The sequence below is a fragment of the Actinia tenebrosa genome, unplaced genomic scaffold (assembly GCF_029948245.1).
Source record: "Actinia tenebrosa isolate PJP-AT-01 unplaced genomic scaffold, QUT_ActTen_1.0 PGA_scaffold9__36_contigs__length_13948895, whole genome shotgun sequence".
Lineage (NCBI taxonomy): Eukaryota > Metazoa > Cnidaria > Anthozoa > Actiniaria > Actiniidae > Actinia > Actinia tenebrosa.
In genome coordinates, this window is record NW_028292586.1 from 6,468,896 (window position 1) to 6,489,858 (window position 20,963).

The 20,963-nt window shown below is 36.9% G+C and overlaps 1 protein-coding gene across 1 annotated transcript; it reads left to right on the top strand.

The window, feature by feature from the left end:
• The first annotated feature begins 18 nt into the window (after positions 1-18).
• On the top strand, positions 19-19,518 carry LOC116308147 (uncharacterized). Its single transcript, XM_089024852.1, has 34 exons — positions 19-418; positions 2,125-2,233; positions 2,536-2,760; positions 2,992-3,087; positions 3,195-3,248; positions 3,755-3,898; positions 3,976-4,226; positions 4,573-4,663; positions 4,939-5,198; positions 5,330-5,420; positions 5,500-5,889; positions 7,237-7,553; positions 8,005-8,149; positions 8,404-8,532; positions 10,388-10,622; positions 10,773-10,900; positions 11,218-11,445; positions 11,534-11,805; positions 11,933-12,044; positions 12,947-13,187; positions 13,925-14,031; positions 14,144-14,170; positions 14,279-14,387; positions 14,646-14,717; positions 15,141-15,212; positions 15,498-15,569; positions 15,658-15,729; positions 15,850-15,921; positions 16,263-16,334; positions 16,456-16,527; positions 16,704-16,781; positions 16,902-17,938; positions 18,320-18,432; positions 18,814-19,518. The coding sequence occupies exons 1-34, from the start codon at positions 221-223 to the stop codon at positions 18,964-18,966; spliced, it is 5,844 nt and encodes a 1,947-aa protein (XP_088880978.1). The 5' UTR covers positions 19-220; the 3' UTR covers positions 18,967-19,518.
• Positions 19,519-20,963: the final 1,445 nt, after the last annotated feature.

A 20,963-nucleotide genomic window follows, 5' to 3' on the forward strand; every position in this document is an offset into this window, starting at 1 on the left:
ACAAGCAAACTTATTAAAGGAGGAATCGAACAAACTTAGATCAATTATACGAAGAACAAACATTCATGTATTCAATTTACAGAACCGACCAAAGAAAAAAGGGGGAAAATGTGACTTTAGCGGGCAAACGCGTCTATTATGCTTGAATATCTTCTTGATTGTTCTAGGTGATTTTATAGCTCTAATTACTCCAGGAATATCGTCTCTGGAATCCCCGTCTATGCCTTGGACCTCTAATTATAAAGATATAAGCATGTGTGCTGAGTTCTCTTATCTTCTTCCTTCCAACACGTCATCCCGTCTCGAGGTTTATAGAAAAACTAGTTCAAGTGAGGATCTCTTGTGGCTGATGAAAGGCCATCACGGGATAAAGTGGCAACGAGCTAAAATACCTTTGAAGTCAGAGGAAAACTTCCAGGTACGTTGTAAATAACCTTCCACATTTTGAAGTAGCTTTTTCCTAAGAGATTAATGGTGGAATAAATCGCTCGTGGCTCTCACACAGTCATACTTTGCTGGGGGGAAAAACATCAGTGTTTGCGTGATTATGGAAAAAAATGTTGTTAGTTGTTACTTTGTGTGGTTTCAGGCACATTCAGAGTGGGTGTCCGGTCTAAAAAAAAAAATCAAGAATTGAACGACAGTTGTAAAAAATTGAATTAAATTCTAATTCCTCCCTAATAAAGCCCCTTAAAATTATCATTCAAGAGTTCAACATTTTGTTGAATTTCTGCCATTCAGGTCATCGATCGACAGAGTAACAATTTGGCATTTTTCATTTACTTGTATTAGACAACGAAGTATATTTACCCGAAATTAAATATGCAATTTTTACTTTCAAACATGCTTGACAAATTGCTTTACTAAATGCCAAAATTTAAAGTCAGTTATAGAAACTTAACTCTAATTCTTTCATATTGTCTTTATTATACAGTATTTTGGTTTCAACAAGAGTAAGCTCACTCTATACTCGGAGAACACAAACATTTATTTTCTCACAAAAACGCGCTTAAGGTAATTCCCTTGTTTTGCACTTCGCATTTTTCTGCGCATTCAACTAAAAGCATGGAACTAACAAAATTTTCACTTTTTTCTCTTTTTTAAGTAGAGAAATTGCGATTTTAATCTGACTCGCCCCAGTCTCCACTCGGAAAAGTGTCAGTTTTCAACTATTTTGAGATGTTTTTTCAAGATAAATCAAAAACGAGAATGGTAACCCTCTATTTTTTATTTCAGATTTTTGATAAATGCGATGCTCTACATTATTTATCAAAATATGAAGGAAAGTTTATTGGATAGTGTTAGTGCTAGATTGGAATTTTACGCGTTTTCCCGTGTGCATTTTTCGCCTTTTGTTTTCAGACTTTAAATATGTGCATAATTTAGGCTAACTTAAGTTCACTCAAGCTCAGTTAGTAATTTTTCAGTTCAACGTCGACCGTCTTAAGTTACACATCGTTTTGTAAGTATTTTTTTCTATTTCTTTTGTTTTCCGTTTACTTTAATCGTTTTCTGTCTTATCGTTAAACTGTAATCTTTCCTTCATTATTAGGAACTCCCTAACGCAATCAAATAAACGAAACGAAGAGCAAGACGAGTGTATTTTTTACTGCAATACCGCACCAATAGATAGATTTTGAAATATTTTGATGGGAATAGTTGACATGAGCATTTTTTGGACGTTCGTAGAGGCGAACATACCTGCATTTTTCACTAATAGTTCAAGAATCTTAGTCATCCAATGACTTTGATGGATTTAATAGTATAGATTATCTAGTAAACTTTGAGATATAGAAGTACGTTTTGTTATATAAAAGTACTTTTAACTGTGAATAAAGGTTCTTGATTACAGCTTCCGGTTGATACCGCATTTCACTATAAACCCATATATTGACATATTTGGAGAGCACCTAGCGAAAAAACCAGAATGGTGACCCCATCTTTTTATTGCAGTTTTTAAATGTCCATAACATAATTAATGTTAATGCAAAGTTTCAGGACAAAGTTATTGGCAAAATGTCTTTCAAGGGAATCACCTTAAGGGGACGTATTTTCTCTAGTGCCGTTCCTCAAGGAACCTCCAGACAAACAAAGATCCTTAGCAATATGTTTACTTTTTTATAGATCATTTTGAAAGGAGTGTCTAAGACAAACGGTTCTATTTCGTTGGCGATAAGAGGCTTTCAAGCAACCAGCAGATCCTGTAGGCATCGCCCAGAGTTTGCAGAACCGGGTATGAGTCCAGAAAAAAACCCGTGAAACTTTATCGACAATCTGAAACTACCTCAAAGCTAATAGTCAAAGTCAGGGCACGGCTTGCTCACAGATCGAATTGCAGTTTAGCTTGTTAGGTTTTGTGAAAGAAGAAGCTGAGAAAACCCCTAAACCAAGGGAGAGACCTAACAAACTCTGCCTGAGGGGCGAATCAGGGCACTGCCGTACGCCACCCTATATTCTCAGTCGTCCAAATAAACTGTTACGTTAAATTGAGGTTACAAAATTACCAACTAAAGGATCCTTTATTATATTTTAAAGGATTTGTATGTGAAGTAACTGACTTCCAATGTGCTAATGGCCAGTGCATTAATAAACATCGAAGATGTGATGGTATCCATGGTGACTGTCCGGATGGTTCTGACGAGAAAGGTTGTGTTTGTCAAATTGGTTACTTTACCTGTGCCAATCAAAAATGTATTCATCACAATAAACTGTGTGATGGAACTAGACACTGTCCAGGAGGCGAGGATGAGCGTCATTGTGGTGAGTTACGTTCTCGGAGTTGGTTATGAACTTTATAAAATAGAAATTACAATTACAACTTGGAGTATCACATTACAACTGAGTTTTTAACCAGCTCTATGAAAATCTTACGATAACAATCAGCAAAATATGAATAAGTCCGAAATGAGTTTTTCCTCTTCATTAAAGATTCAGTACTAGTTATTGGTTAGCCTTTCCTTTTTAGCCGTTTTTCGTCTCTTTCATACGTAGATAAAAAATGTTCAGAGCACCAGTGTCTGGATGGGACGTGCAGTTCGTGTGGCCAGCAGTCGCACTGTGAAGAGGAGAGACATAATCTATCATGTGGTATGCTAAGTCATGTTCATAACGGTGATATTTAGCTATTATTGATAATATACTAGAGCTGCATCTGTTCAAAATCGATCATAAAACTTTTGCTTATATACGTACAGATGTCTTTGTAACCAAGCAAACAGTCAACTCCCAAAGATGTCAAGTTCAAAGAGGTAACAGGTTTATAATGATCACAACTATCATCCCTATCACCACTAACATCATCAAGATCATCTATTACCAGTCTTCATCATCATCGTTACTAGCATCACCACCACCACCGCCACCACCACCATGATCATCTATCACCGTCTTCATCATCATCATCATCACCATCATCTTTAGCGTCATCATCATCACCACCAACACCATCATCACCACCACCATCATTCACACAACCATCATCATCACATTGTCATGTTCATATCATCATCATCATTGTCATCATAATGATCATCACCGTGATCACAACCATCAACTTTACCATTGCAAACACCACAACAATCATCATCACCATCATCACCTATCATTTTCATCGTTATCATTCCTTTTTCAAGTACCACAGCCAACACCACCACCTCATCATGAATATAACACATATTTGCTGAGCCTTCCATTCGGAGCCCCTTTTCAAAATATTTTGCAGACGTAGCTAAGATTCCTATGATATTATTGGCAGGAATTTGTGGTTTTGACAACGAGCTCTGCGGCTTTCAAAACGATACCAAGAGCACTATTTTTTGGGATTTCTTTAAACCAGTGGATTATAAGTCAAGGAAACACAACTTTCCTAAGAATGACCATACGTCAATGACTGACAAAGGTATCAACTATATTTTATTAAGTTGAGTCTGTAAGTTTACTTTATATTTTGTACTAATAATTTTTGTCAAAATCTAGAAAGCTACATTATCTTAAAGTCGAACGAAAATACAAAACCTGTTCAAGGAAGACTGTTGAAACACTGGAACATGGTTCAAAGAAGTGTCTGTATACAGTTCTGGTATCTTATTCCTGATAAATCAGACTCATCGCTTGAGATCTTTATGGACAATAATACTAGGACTAATTCTCTCTGGAAAACTTCAACCTCTACTTATGGCGAGTGGGCATTTGGACAAGTACCAATACCTGAAAACTCAACAGGGAAGGTTTGTATCGTAATGGGGAAACTAGATAAAAGAATTACACTGATATGAATGAAAAATGGGAATAAATGAAGGACGAAAACATGCAACTGAAGAAAGGAAGAAAGCAATGAAGTAAGCAAGGGGTGAAACTTAAGAACTGGTCAAGAGGATGGAATGAAAGAAATAAGGAGGAAAGGAAAAGGGAAAGAAGAAAGGAAAGGAAGGAAAGAAATGCATTACCTATTTACTTGGGTTAGCATTCTACTGGGTTTTTTTCCTGTACAGATGCTAAATAACATATATGTGGAAGGAAAGAAAAGGCATGTCAATGCAGTTATTCAATTTTTCCTGTTCTTGCCGTCAATAGATTATCATCATAGGATCTGTGCGTAAACACTTCGTCGCTCTTGATGATGTAGGATTTGTCGAGGATGACTGTGCTTCGGTTTACTTTCAACGTAAGTCCTTCAATACGCTATATTGACCCTAATATAATAAACATAGCTCCTTGAATTGTTAAATATTCATACTGAATAAAACAATAATAAAATTAAACACAACCATGCCCCTGGCCTTATGGGATAGGGAAAAGCCTTGAAACAAAAGTTAAAAGAGTTGTGTATAAAATAATTTGACGGAGGTGATCATGAAACTGTTACGTTTTTTATAGAGTATCCTGGCTTCATTCTAGAAGTGACACTTTTTAATTCTACCGATTTTTGTTGTATTTTAGTGTTTCTTTCTTGGCGTGAAACTGCGTCAGTATCTACAAATATCCTAACGAGTCCACTTATTCATCCAAACGCGGAAGGATGGCGGTGCTTGCGATTTCGGTATAACAGCCTATGCCTCGGCAACACGTATTTTTTAATCAAATTTGAAGTTGAATTCCAAACAGAAAATAAAACTATAGAGCAATGGAGCTACAGTAGACCGAGTAATGATGCGGTATTCATTCAACTGCCAATTTCAGAAAAGGAAGAGAGTTTACAGGTAAGATTTGGCGGCGGTAGTTCTCGAAATAAAGGAAACGGACTAGAATAAATTTATAGATGGACTGCAAAGAAAGGCTTACAGTGATGCAAGTTGATCAGTGACATGAAGTCACTTTCTTATTTTTGCAGATAAAGATAAAGAGACGAAAAGCTCAAGATATCTCTTACCGATGGCTAAAACAGATTGGCTATTTCAAGGATCACTGCCAGAAGATTCCAGGTTTAAATTATTTGTCTTGAAGTCTTAAGTAAAAGACTCCCCTAAAGAGCATTCTGTAATCAAAGTCTTTACTTTTTAGTACATCAAGAATGTCAAGAATACCGAACTCTCAGTTATTCAGATCGTCGAGAAGACGCCATTGCAGAGGAGGAGATATTCCGAGGTTGTGATGATTATCTTTCTACGACCGCATGGTACCGAGTGGTCGGTTCCGCTGGAAATCAGTTGGCAAGATCGTGTATAAAAAGGAAATGGTCCTGCTCTACTGAATATATGGGGTGGATCAATGGCCAACTTCCTTCAGTAGAGGAAGGGGTTGTCGAACGTCAACTCTGCTTTGCGACAGGCGACAAGTGCTGTGTTAAGGAAACTATCGTAAGGATAAGAAACTGCATAGAATATTTCGTCTATCAGTTTCCGAGAAAAGTTCCATCTTGTCCATCAAAGTACTGTACTTTATATAGACAAAGTGAGTTGAGAATCATTGTCGATCATGCGATAAATATATGTCAGGTTCTAAAATGACCAGTTAAAGAACTAGGGCCGTACCTATAACATCTACAAAGCTTTTCGCTGTCGTATCACAGCGTGCATATCAAGCTTTACTCTATATGTTAGTGTCGAAGTTGGAGTAGAGAAAGCTCACCCCATATATGATATGATCAATTCCATATTTGGATTGTGCGGAAAAGCGGCAAACAAAAAGGTCGTCGTTTTATAACGAATTCGACATGAACATTTTTGAAGAAGAACAGAAAAGAAAAAAAAAAGACGAGTAAAAAAAGAAAAACTTTGGAAAATCGAGGAAGGATACGGGGACGATGCTTACTCGTGGGTCTGCCTCGCAGACAACAGACACAAGGAAATACAACTCAGCACCATTAAGGCATGGCTCTTTTGAGGAAGTGATGGAAAATCAGTTATTTATTCATATCTTTGACAGTTTACTATGAATCTTTCCCAAATTTGGCTCGTAGTAGTAATTCTTCAAGGCAAGCAATTACCGCATATCTGTTACCATGGAAATCAGGTCACGTGACCACAAGACCACCATCTTGGATTTTTAAAACAAATCGTTTGTAATCGTATTGAAACTACTTCAAAAGTCCTGAAAATCCATATTCCTTTTTATATTTGCAATACCTATATGGATCTAATGGGATATCTTGGAAATTATATTAAGTTTAATTTTTAGAATATTTTTAATTTTTGGAAAAAATAGAAAATATTCTAAAAATTAAACTTAAATTAATTTCCAAGATATCCAATTAGATCCATATAGGCATTGTAAATATGAATAGTAATCTGCATTTTCATGACTTTTAAAGATGTTTCGGTACGTTTTCAAACGGCTTGTTTAAAAATCCAAGATGGCGGCCTTGTGGTCACGTGACTTAGTTTCCATGGTAACCAAGGCTCTAAGGTTCCTTCTTTTCACAAAAGACATTTACTTACCAAGTTTGGGGAAGATTCGTAGAAAACTGGCTATGATATAGCTAAACAGTTTTTCATCTGAGAGCCATGCCTTAATGATGCTGAGAACACTTAATGTTTGATATGGGACAATCATAACAGAGCTCGAAGCACAGGAGAAAACCAACAAACAACTCTACTCACATACGACTTCGAGATCGGCAGTACTCGAACTCGGCCTGCATTGGTGAGAGGCGGCACATTAGCAGCGCACGCCACCAGTGCTTCCCAGTTCTGGCTTCCCACATAGTCAAAAGTAGATAGCCCCATATTCATCATTTATTAGTCTGTTGATGAACCAGTCCTTTTTTTGACTTGTACTAACCCTTTTTTGTTTCTACAGAGTGCGAAGATAATGCCATTGGTGTATCAAACAACAGTATTATACCAGATACCAGGTTGACAGCAACTTCATATCATGATAACAGATATCAGCCCCACCATGCGAGAATTGATTACAATGGATATGGATGGGCACCAAAGACTACTAGTGACTCGAGTGACTATTTACAGATAGACTTAGGTGCAGTGTTTACCATATGTTCTGTAGCTACACAAGGTTGTGGACACAAAAATGAAGAGTGGACAACCGAATACAAGATAGCAACATCTATTGACAATAAAAACTGGACTCTTTATCAAAGTGGTGGTAAAGTGAAGGTAAAATATTATGACTGTATCATCTCGGCTTTAGGACCTTCTTCTAAAAATATAAATCCAAAGATAAATGTATCTACCTCCATTGGTATACTAACTGTGATGATTGAAAGAATATTTCTGTTTTTGAATGTGGGTAAAGTAAAGGTCTTTTTCATTAGTAACCTTTTGGAGCGCAACGCCAGACCGAACCAAATGCTGACATTCACGGTGATCACTGCGCCGGTCAGAGGTTCTTTTCTGACGTCCCCGACTTGTCATCCGTTCTACCAGGGATTCACGGTCCTCAATGTAGAATGGTAAAAAGGTTTTACCCCTTACAAATTTCATCCCTCAGCTAGGGCGCGAGCTAGGACGAGCTTTGGAATGAGAGAAGGAAGCACTGCACCAACGAGCTCTATAAAAATCAAAGTTTTTTTATTATAACAGAAGGATTGTTTGTATGTCTTTGCAGTTATTTCTCGGCAACAAAGACACAAAAAGTATCGTCCAGAATACATTAGACGATACTCGAACTCTTGCCAGGCTCATAAGATTCATACCAACAAGATACCACAATTTCAAAGTACTACGTGTAGAAGTGTATGGATATATGAAAGGTAAGAGTTGATTCTTATTTATGTAGCTAATGGCGATAGGAAAAACCCAGGGAAGGAAGTTTGAGTTTTGAAAGTGAACTGAAGGGAATGAAACGGAAATAAAATTTTCTTAGGAAACTGAAATATGAGATCTCATTTTGGATTGGTATTACCTGTTAATGATAATATATTTATTTGAGCGCCATTTCTAATAACAGTTCATCTGTGTGTTTTACATTTACTGTATTTTGACCACTGACACATTTGTTTTTCAGAAACCAATATAGAAAACGAATGGAAAGGATGGATGAAAAGACGTGATGAGAAAGTGCAGTGGGAAGTACTTGATGAAAGTTCTTATGAAAAGGTTGCAAATGCCATAAAATCGTCGAGAAAATCTCAAGGTAAGTCCTGGTAATTGGTTCCTCTTTGTACCCAAAACCATTGGGAGGTTTAAATTTTCTGCGGGAATAAGGCAGAAGTTCGGGATCGCAATTATATTGTTCAACACCCACAAAGGCCGGGATGTCATGTAATATCTAAACACTAGCGTAGGAACGGGAGCAGGAGCAAGTGTCCCCCTAAAGTTTGAGCGAGTTGCTCTCGGAACAAAATGGAATGAATTCATGGGGGATTCCTGTGCATATGGCGGGAAAATGGTACCTTGTCCGTATACTCACTACGCCTCTGTATCTCAAAGCATTCCATTTCTAAAATAAGTGACCCAAGAGACAAAGCAGAAATACTGAATTCGCACTTTAAGAATGCATTTTCAGAGGCTGCTCCTATGAAGCTCAAATATACAGCTGATGCAGCCGTAAAGCATCACCGGTTACATGTCAGCCACTCGGTTATGCCACCTATAGATATTACTGAAAATGGGATTAGACAAGTGCTAACCAAGCTTAACCCACACAAGGCTCCTGGACCAGATAATTTACATCCCCGAGTTCTAAAAGAGCTGAGTTCATCGATTGCTCCAATTTTACATAGAATCTTCAAGGCCTCAATAGAATCTGGTGTTATCCCATTGGATTGGAAGTTAGCAAATGTTACGCCAATTTTTAAAAAAGGGTCACAACAGATGGCTGAGAATTACAGGCCTGTATCGTTAACCTGTTATCTAACGTGGATAAAAAGCTTTTTGTTAGACAGAAAGCAACGTGTGGTCCTTGAAGGCACGATGTCAACTCAAGTTCCAGTAGAGTCGGGAGTCCCACAGGGCTCTGTACTCGGTCCTACCTTATTTTTGGCCTTTATTAATGACCTTCCTCTGTATGTGAAGTCTATAGTGCGCCTCTTTGCAGACGACGCCGTGATTTATTTAGTTATCAAGTCCAAGGATGATTGTATTCAGTTACAACGAGATCTCCTAAACTTGGATAGATGGGAATCAGATTGGAAAATGGAGTTTAATACCTCAAAGTGTAACGTTATAAGGGTTACGAGAAGGCTGAATCCAGACGTATTTGATTATAAACTTAGAGGGAAAGCCTTGTAAGTTCTGCTTGGTGTTTATCTTGGTGTTCATCTGGCTGAGGATCTTCGTTGGAACGAACACACCAGAAATATCTCAAAAAAAGCCAATAAAACACTTGGCTTTCTTAAGCGTAACTTAAGACATTGTCCATCCAGTACCAAGGAAACAGCATACAAGGCTTTAGTACGTCCTATTTTGGAATAATGCTCATCTGTCTGGGACCCGTATAAAGTAAAAAATATTCGCATGGTTGAAATGGTTCAGAGGAGAGCTGCACGCTGGGTCCTGAAACGCTTTGATCGTAAGGACAGTGTAACTGAAATGCTTTCAGTACTGAAGTGGAATACGCTAGAAAGCAGACGAAGGATAGCACGACTATCTATGATTTACAAGATACGAAATAAGCTGGTTTGTCAAGATGATGTTAGAATTAAGCCACTTGGTCATTCCTATTCTACCCGTTTCAACAAGGAGTACGTGTATACTCAGCCTATGGCCACAAAGGATTATTACAAGTACTCATTCTACCCAAGAACACTTTCAGAATGGAACCAACTCCCAAAGAAAGCAACACTAGCAACCTCACTTGCAGCATTTAAGAATGCAGTTGCAGATATTTATTAACTTGTTGGACAATTACTATTTATTGTTATTTATTCTATTTATTAATATGTTAATTATTTAATCATTTTAATAATTATTTAGCGTGGTCTAAAATGCTCAGTATTGAGCGAATGACCTAACTGGTAAATGTAAATGTAAATGGTGTTTTTAATCAGGTGGCAGCTTATCCAAGAATTATGAGTCAGACATTGGTTTCTCGCTTGGCCATAAAAACTACTCTGTCAATATCAAGATAAGCAGCACATTGGAAGAATTGACTTTGTGTCTTTGGATGTCAATCAAAATCATGATCTCATTACCAATCAAACTTAATGTCGATTATGTGAAAGTCGAGAAAACGAAGGATGTTGCCATTAATATTGCGTTTGTCAAGATTGATGCTGTTACGAGGTAAAAAACATTCACACAAACAGTTCTTTTACAAAAACAGCTCTTCAGATATGCTATACTATTATGGTACTGGTATCCAGAAAAACTAATAATAGCTGTTTTTTATATGTCTATTTCTATTTCTCTCTGTCTTTCGTATGTTTTTTTTAGAAATGTAAAGAATAAATGGCGTCACGTTTGTGTCACGTGGATGTCAAATTTTGGAGTGTGGCAGACGTACATCGACGGTGCTGCAATGCATCATGGAAAGGGGGTGTTAGAAAAAGAAGAACTGTATAGTAAGTTGAGTCTGAAGCGTTTCCGTAATAATGTTTGAAATAACAATTAACATTCTTGTCGAACATGTACATGGCAAAAAATGACAACAACAATTACAACAACAAAAAAAGGAAAGTCCTGAAATGTTTGTGTGAAAATTCTTTAATTAACTATTAATTATATAGAATATGTGGTAAAAAGATAACGACAAAAAAAAAAAAAATCAAAAAAAAAAAAACAACAACAAGCAAACAAAGGGAAGCCCAAGCCCAAGCATTTGTTTTCAATCGACACAGGGAACCCAAATACTTATTCGATGTTTCTAACTTCTCTGTAGGCGGTAACAGAATATCAGTCACTTTTGATTCTGAAGGTCAGAAAACCGAGGTTAAGTACAGTAGACTCAACATATGGAGAAATGTGTTGTCCGAGCAACATATACTCTATATGTCGTACGAATGTGGAACAGAGACTGGAGACCTCTTACGATGGAACGACTTCTTGAATATTCCTCTTAAATCTAGTGATATTCAGATTTACAAATCAACTTGTCGAGGAAAGGAAGGTATTCATTGATTATTTATGCATCATAATTCGAAACTATATTTGATACTGAAGGTATGATACAAATCGGCAATTGATAATAATTTCAGGATCTGTTCAGAGCGTAATTAGTCCATTGCTTCCTGAGACGTCAAGCTTGGCAACGATAGAGAGCCCGCGATACGAGAGGTCATCTAGTTCCTCTCTCAGATGCTTAAAGTTTAAGTATAAGATCTGGGGATCTGGAGCGAGATCGTTGAAGATATATCAAGAACTGGATGACAATGAACACACTAAAAGACCCATATGGATGGTCAAAGACTTTGAAGACAGTAGATGGAGGGATGGACAAGTATCAGTAGTAGCAGTATCTGCATATAAGGTTAAATAATCATTCCCAGGAATAATTTGTAAAACTGATGACAAAGAATTTGTGGTTTTGTTTCTTAAGAAAATTACTAATATAAAATATGCAACTAAAATAGTATCTTTATAATATTGTTTTGAAGCTTGTTATCGAGGGAGAAATGACAAATAGGCCAGGATTACTGTCTATAGGGGCTTTATACACTTCAGAGAGTACAAGTGAATGTGTATTAAATCCACTATCAGCGAGAGAAGGTAAGTTAACTATTAAAAAGCGTTCAACAAATTTAATATAATGCTTTAACTTCTTTCACTTCCAAGGCAAGAATTGCACAGAGCTTAAGATAATTCCCTTGAAAGAAATTATGCCAATAACTTTGAACTGAAACTTTGCATAGACAATAATTACATTATGGACATTGAAAAACTGCAATAAAAAGATGGAGTCACCATTCTCGTTTTTTTCGCTAGATACTCTCCAAATATGTCAATTTGACAAATCATATGACAATCATATGACAAAACCTACTTATAACTCGAAGTTTACTAGACATCTATGCTATTAAATCCATCAAAGTCATTGGATGACTATGATTCTTGAACTATTAGTGAAAAATGCAGGTATGTGCGCCTCTAAGAACGTTCAAAAATTGCACATGTCAACTATTCTCATCAAAATATTTCAAAATCTATCCAATAAACTTTCCTTCATATTTTGATATATGATGACGAACATCGCATTTATCAAAAATCTGAAATAAAAAATGGGGGTCACCATTCTCGTGTTTGATTTATCTTGAAAAAAAAATCTCAAAATAGTCGGAAACGAACTGGGGCGAGTCAGATAAAAATCGCAATTTCTCTACTCAAAAAAGAGAAAAAAAGTGAAAATTGGTTTTGGACATGTTTCTTATTTAGTTTCCAAAAGAAAAATGCCTAAACTTTGCTAGTTCCATGCTTTTAGTTGCATGCGCAAAACCAGGGAATTACCTTAAGGTATGGACAGGGTTAATTTGCTTATATACGATAACCGCTAAAACAGAGCAAAAAGGTCAAGATCTTTTATTTACTTTTCCTTCATTTTGACAGCCACTACGTCATGATAAATGTTTTAAATAACTTGTTTATACCCTGTAATGTTTTATTTGTTAATACAGCTTGTAACGAGATTCTTACCGACGGAAAAGGCTACATTATGTCACCATTTTATCCTGATTTCCATGCAAATGATGAGAACTGTTCCTGGATAATCAAAGCCAGAAAAGGTCACGTGATTCGTTTGGAATTTAAAGCATTTGATTTGGAGTTGAGCCCGTGGTGTTTAGGTGACCACGTAGAAGTGTATGATGGAAACGTAGCCCTGTCGAGTTCTCGTATTGGTCGCTACTGTGGAAGGAGGTATCGTATTCGTATTTGCATATAAAATAGCAATATTTATAGTAATTATTTATAATTATTATTTAATAATTAGTAACTATTTATAGTAATATGATTATTTATAGTAATTATTTATAGTAATATTAATGTTAATATTTGTTTGTGTGTTTGGATGTTCGTATGTGGGTGGGATAGCTTGCAGTTGATTTCTTTATTGGAAAGGACATGCGCGCTGATTTACTGGCCACCGAGTTTATGTCAGAGTGCGGAAACACGGTCGTGATCACCGTAAAAATTACGAAAAGCATATAGAACGGCGGCTTCAGTTGTGTGTTTACACTTTAGTATCAAGTTTACAGAAACTGCAAATAGAGAACCCATTGCTTGTCAGCTTCTAAGCTTTTTCGTGACGTGCTCCGTTAAATACAATGTGACACGTTCCAATTCCCACCCTCGAATTTGGTATCAACATCCTGCAAAGCAATTGGAATAATCAAGGTCGGGCACGGCTATAATACTTATATATTAAGAATAAAGAAGAAAAAAAACAGAGAAACCGGAGATATGCCTCGAATCAAAGAAGAGAACAAATAATTTCTATGGACATTACCTATTCCAGAGGAATCGAACTCGAGCTAGACCCTACACGTGAGAGACGATAGCTCTGCCACTAAGAAACCTCTAATGTCCAATGATTACATGACCTAAATGGTCAAGATTTATTTTAAGCATGATTATTCTGCTCTGTTTACTTGCAGATATCCACAAATAATCCAGTCACAATCAAACATGTTAAAAATAGTATTTCAATCAAGCAAATCCGGTGAAGGTCAAGGATTCAAGATTTACTATCAGATGATAAAAGGTAAAAGTACAACAGATATATGTTAGAGATCACGAGGGAGGCTGTGAGGAGAAAAAAGACCTTAAATTTAAAGTAAAGATATATTTTCATATCATTGTTTCTTTTTCTACAGGTGCAAATGGTGACAGCTGTATTCAAGGTATGCTGGAGCGCGTTGACCCTTGCCTTCTGGTTATAGATCATATTTTCTTGTTTGTAAAAAGATGAGAAAGAACAATGGATTTTTGACCAATATTTCTCCCCTCAGACTGCCCCTCTTCATGTAACTGCCGGAGACTAGCAGATGGCGGAATCATCATGACTTCACATAAACTACAGTCTATTCCCAAGCGTCTGCCCAAGAAAACAAATGCTATGTAAGTATCAAGTCTTTACATAGACCTTTTGTACTCTCATGTCAAAACATTGAAAAAAATAATCAAATGTGAAAACCTTAATAAGAAAATCAAATCAGACTGCGGTGCAGTGAAGTCTGTCTACCTCAAAAAGTCGCACCGAATTCGTTTCATTTTCGTACAACTGTTTGCATTCTATCCATATATACATGTCAAGGCGCACGCATCTTTGGCGCCGTTATAATAAAGTACGATTTCATCATCATTTTTTATTTATAGATTATTTGGAGGGAATAAGATTTACCAAGTTGAAAGCAATGCATTTATAAAACAAAGTTATCTATCTTTGATGTGAGTATATCATTACAAAAGGGAGAGGGATAAGGGGTTGATTATGTGGCTGGCAATATATCGCCAACTTTGGACATTTCAAAATGAAAATAAAAAATTCTATAAAATCTAGAGAGGAAGTGGTATATGCAGTAAACTCTCGTCTTGTGGACACCCCGATGTTACGGGCACCTCGCTATTACGGGAAGTCCAGAATCCCCGGCGAAAAGTAATGACAAAGAAAAGACCCTAATTAACTTTCTTGCTTTTACGGACAGCCATTGACGGTCCCGAGGATGTCCGCTTTAAATACAGTGAACTGTACCTGATTCTTGGTTAACAGCCAACCGCTTTGAAATTGTCCTAGATCCGCCACTCTATGCACTATTTATTTATTTCTGTTCATTTAATTATTCATATCTGTTTTGCTTTTTTCTGTTTCAGCGACTTGAGCTATAATCGAATATTTTTGATTGGAGAAATGTCTCTTGTAAACCTACATTCGTTAAAGACCTTGTAAGTCAATACTAAATTTCTAGTTTTTTTTCTAAAGTGTAAAGAAATAATGAACTCTAATTTCCACCTGTGGAGCTTGCCGGTTGAGGTAAGGGAGATAAGAAAAGAACTGAGCCGCCTTGTGTCCCTTAGTTGAGACACCTTTGTTACCAGTCCCTTCTTGGTTTACCTCCGTTACCGTTTTTATTTAAGTCAGATCCATTAGTTTCAAAACGTCTTGATTTTTTGTATAGTAATAATTTTTTGAAAAATATTCCTCTTTCTGAGCTCCTATTTTACTTGTAGACGGCTTAATAGGAATTTCATCAAAGAAGTGCAGAAAAACATGTTCAGTGGTGTCGGGGGACTTGAAGTAATGTAAGTATAAAACTAGAAGTATTGATAGGATGTATATTGACACAAAAAGAACGCTCCTTACGGTAATGCTTTGTTAACAACATTTCAGAGATTTGGGACAAAATTTGATTTCAAGCATTGAAATGGATACCTTTTCCGGTTTTCCAGCTCTCCGTGCTTTGTAAGTATTCAGCTAGTTCAGAGGTTTTGACTGTAAACGGCAGAATCGCAACTTATTATCAATAGTTAAAACAGCGGGGCAGTATGTACAATGTTAATAATGTCGCATGATATGTTTAAGGAGCCTTCGCAGTAACAAAATAAAGGAACTGCATAAACTCACCTTCCAAAACAACACAAACTTAAGATATCTGTAAGTATAAGTGATTAAGTGATTACGACCTCTTGGGTCTTGAGTGATCGAGAACGTGAGGGTCGGAGGGATGGAGGGATGGAGAGATGGGGGGGATGGAGGGATGGAGAGATTGAGGGATGGAGGGATGGAGGGATGAAGGGATGGAGAGATGGAGGGATGGAAGGATGGAGTAACGGAGAGATGGAGGGATGGAGAGATGGAGAGATGGAGGGATGGAGTAACGGAGAGATGGAGGGATGGAGAGATGGAGGGATTGAGTGACGTAGAGATGGAGGGAGGGTAGAGTGAAATTGCAGAACGAAGTTATTGCATACGTTCTACTTCATTACTTTCATCAGCTACCTTCAAGATAACGTCATCAAGAAGATCCCTTATGGTCTTTTCCATCAGCAAAAATATCTTAATGTTTTGTAAGTAACAACTCTTCTTTTATCATGCGATTAGTTGCTGAACTAAAGAATTTGATACTAATCATGAAAAATCAACCTTCTTCGTTACTTTAAGTTGGTTCTTTCTTAATTGATACCTTAGGTTTCTTCATAAAAACAAAATTGAACGTATCGACAAGTCATCTTTTGAAGGCCTTGGGAAACTACGAAAGCTGTAAGTTATTTTCAAAGGGATATATATAGCTAGAGATGTCCCCGGCCATAGCTGCGTAATGCTTACTCCCCACTAACCTGGCATCACAAGAAAATCCATGATGACGTAGATGTTGTTTTATAAGAACGCATTAATAAATGCATTTTTGATTTAATTTGTTCATTATTTATCTCTAGGACATTAAGGAACAATTCAATCAATGAACAAACCGTGTCTAAAGATGTCTTCAATGATCTGCGCGATCTAGAATACCTGTGAGTTGTAATGTCCAGTGTTTTTTTTTTTAATTATTATTTTTGACTAAATCATGCTGCAAGTTTTATCATTTACTAGATGAATTGGGTCGGTATTTTTCTTTCCGGTTTTTTCCCCAGGTCAACAGACAGTTTCATCATATGTTGCTATGCAACCAATTCCATCTCAAACATTCAATGCGAATCCCCTGGCAACGAGTTCTCAAGTTGTAATGACATGCTCAAAAGCATTTACGTACAAATCTGCATGTGGATCGAAGGTGTTTTCGCTGCCTTAGGGAATCTGGTTGTCATAATATGGTGGACATTCCTTTTCACAAGACAAAGAAAATCGCGAAGAAAGATAAACAGAGTCCAATCTTTGTTGTTTTGCCATCTCGCGTTTGCTGATCTTCTCATGGGAGTATATCTTCTGTTCATTGGAACTTACAATGAAATATGGAAGGGAGAATACTTTCTGCACGACGTGGAGTGGAGAGCTGGTGTCAAGTGTAAAATAGCAGGCGTCATTGCTACTTTGTCCAGCGAAGTCTCAGTCATGCTTTTGGCTGCCATAACAGCAGATAGGATGAACACAATTCTCTTTAAATTCTCAGCCAGACGCACCAGTTTTAAACTGGCTCATGTTCTCTGTCTGTTTATCTGGGTCATTGGATTCATCATGTCTTTCACTCCCCTTCTTGTTCCAAGCTACTTCAACGACAAGATATCGGGCTTCAGTTTTTACGGCCGTTCCACTGTCTGTCTGCCGCTACAGTTGTCCACCGATCGTCCTGCTGGTTGGGAGTACTCAGTTGCTGTTTTCATTGGCTTCAATGGCGCAGTTTTTTTCTTCATTCTTGTTGGATACATCGCGATTTTCGACAAAGTTCGCAAGTCTGGTCGAAAAGTGCGTAAATCATCAAATAACGCGGAATCCTCATTGGGGAAGCGGGTTTTCTTTGTGATTCTGACCGATTTCTGCTGTTGGATGCCAATCATGGTTCTTGGCGTGCTCTCTTTGATGGGTAAATTCAATGACCCTTCTGTGTATATCTGGGTAGGAGTATTCGTACTTCCCATCAACTCAGCCATCAATCCAGTACTGTACACCTTCTCTTCCTCGCAAACGATCAACAACATTAGGTCACTCAGACGAAAGTGGTTGAAAGATAAAGGTATTAAATCCACAGCTAAATGGTCGGGAGGTAATGGGGATAATGTGTGTATAATACAATATATATCAGTATCCTCCTGCACACGGTTAGTGAGTAGGACTCATAAGATATTTGATATTGAAAACCAAGCGGCCTGTCCGTCTGCCGTAATCAAAAACATTTGACACGGATTCAGCGAGAAAAGGTCAGGTCAAACGATTGCGTGCGCATATCAGAAGTGGAGCACACGAATGCACTAGCGCATTATTTAAAAAGATGAGGAAACGAAGTTTTTGGCTCGCGTTAATTATCTACAGCGAATTTGGTGTTGCTTGCATTCTGTAAAAGAGAACAGTTGTTCGATCCGAGACTTAAATCATCACTTTTGTCTTTCTTTTGAAGGGAGTATTCGCTTAGACGGAAAACATTTGTTCAGGAAAAGAAAGTCTGAACAAAGCAGTTCAGCAGTAACGACTGCATTAACTCTTCTGAAAACGAACGACGAACCTTATGGAGTGAGTACAAACATGTCTTTTAAATCATATGGTTTATTCAATAATGGTTTTGTTTTATTGATGTTGCTATACACCGAATCGAATTGCGATCAATTTGAATAACTATTGTTCTGGTCTAACTAGCCTCGTGCTCACGTGGAAATACAAAAGCGTTTTCACATGTATGAGAGGCTAGTCACTCGCTAGTCAGTACAGAACAATAGTTTTTTCAAATTGGCCGCCATATTTCGATTCGTTGTATGTTGTTTATAAAACCGGACTCGGTTCCAAAGTTCACTTACCTGGGACCAAAATCCATCCAACCTCGTTCAAGGGTCCTATTTTTTAAATTGTTTTTATGAAAAACTTTTCTTTTAAAAAATCATCGTTTTTCTGTTACAGGATGAAGGCAAGATAAATGAATCAGACAAAGCCTCGTCATCTGCTGAACGACAAATGCTAGTAATAGCCGAGCGTCAGTTACTGGTGAAGGTTGACGATGAAGAAAAGAAGAGTATTATGAGGTTGTTACTCATGACGAGGTCACAGCCATAAATGGATAAGCCATTTATTACCTAAACTTGTAGATAGATAAGAAGTTGGTACAATTGCTGTGTATCCAATGTGGTACCCACTGTTCCCTCTGTTCCTGTGAGGCTGTTCGGTGCTCATGACGAGGTCACAGCCACAGATTAAGCCATTACTTGTCAGCTTGCCTAACAATTGTAGTTTAATAAGTGGGCAAACATGCTTTGTATGTTGACAGAGTATCATAAGGCTGTTGCTCATGACAAGGTCACAGCCATAGATTAATCCATTGCTTGTCAGCTTGCCTAACAATTGTAGTTTGCTAAAAATTGGATAAAAATGCTTTGTATGTTGACAGAGCATTATAAGGCTGTTGCTCATGACTAGGTCACAGCTATAGATTAAGGCATTGTGCTTCTTGTACTTACCTAAAATTGTAGTTTGATAAGAAGTGAGTAAATATGCTTTTTATGTTCTAAGCTAAAACATTGTATTGCCTAGTAATAGGAAGAAATGTCCGATAATTGTATGATAATAATATGATACTTCTGGTTATTTAAAAGATGTTGATAGTTCATAAGTTGCAAACAAACAAAAAAACTATTCCAAGAGTGAAATCTCTTAAATATAATAAAATTAACTATTAAAAATGTAAATGGTTTTCATATACCAGTCTTCCAAAAACCTGTTATTCAGGAATTCTCCTCCACGAAAACATGCAAAAACTAGTTAAACAATTTCATATAGGATTGAGTATTATGTATTATTGGAGACTCGACTTATTATGGATTGCGCGCCAGTTTTCAACGAGATAAAGGCTGCCCTTTGATATCATCTCATACCTTTGAATTTGGTGACCCTCATTTAATTATGTGGCACTTATCTCTTCCCAAATACCTCAGTGACCAACTTGAGCTGATCCAACGGCGTGGTACGAAGATCATCTACCCTCAGTTACCATACAAAGAGAGACTAAAAGAACTTAACTACTGTTATCCGAAAGGCGCGAAATGTTGTGCAAAGGATTTCCACCTAAAAATAATCATGAAAACAGTAAATTGGCCGACCTCCTCCCAATACCAAGGCAGATAAAATACAACACGAGAGAATCCCGACGACTTCCACCAATAAAGTTTTTCAATTTTATTACCTCTTATAAATTTCAAGTTTTAATAAAGTTATTATTATATTATAATTTAACGTAATAAACGTTTTTAACCATGCAAAATTTGATCGAAAATAAAATCTGGGAAACGGATTTGCTCGTGAACGCCTTCTAAAAGAATCAACTGTGAGTTATTTTAATTTATAGGGGAAAAAATCGGGGAAAAAAGCCCATGTCATATTGTAAAAGGAGCCAATTAACAAGGAATTATTGGAAAGCGAAATTTAAAAATAAACAAATTAAGTGTTCTTTTGTGCTGGACAATAACTCAAGCTTTTAATTTTACTCAATCTTTGATTGGGCAAAGCGTTTCACAATAAGATAATCTTTTTTACAGTTTCATTTTGTAATGGCCATCAACAACATGATAAATATCATGCTTATATTAACTACATCTTCGAAAGTGCATTGAATGTTTTTGCTTTTTCAAAGTAAAGTAGCAGTTTGTTTTTTTTTTAAGTTGCAAAACAAACTTAGAGTTGTACCTTCATAATAAGGCAATGGCAAAAACAAGGTTCAATAATTTATGGCACGTTACTCTCACATGGTTAATAAGTAATATATACAATGGAACAACGATCTTCAAGGACATTGCACATATAAGGTCTTCGGTCAAACTTGGCTCAGATCTATCGTGTATTTTAGGCAAAACTGAATATAGATGTTATATTAACAACTTTATCACATACTATATATACAATCTTTTAGGAAACAGTACACATTAAGGTTTCAGCAAAACTAAATATAAATGATCACATTTAAAATTACACATCTTTATATACGATCTTCCAGCACTGTATAATTAAGGTTTTTGCATGGTCAAATATTTCTAATCACTCATAGTGAAAAATGATAAGGC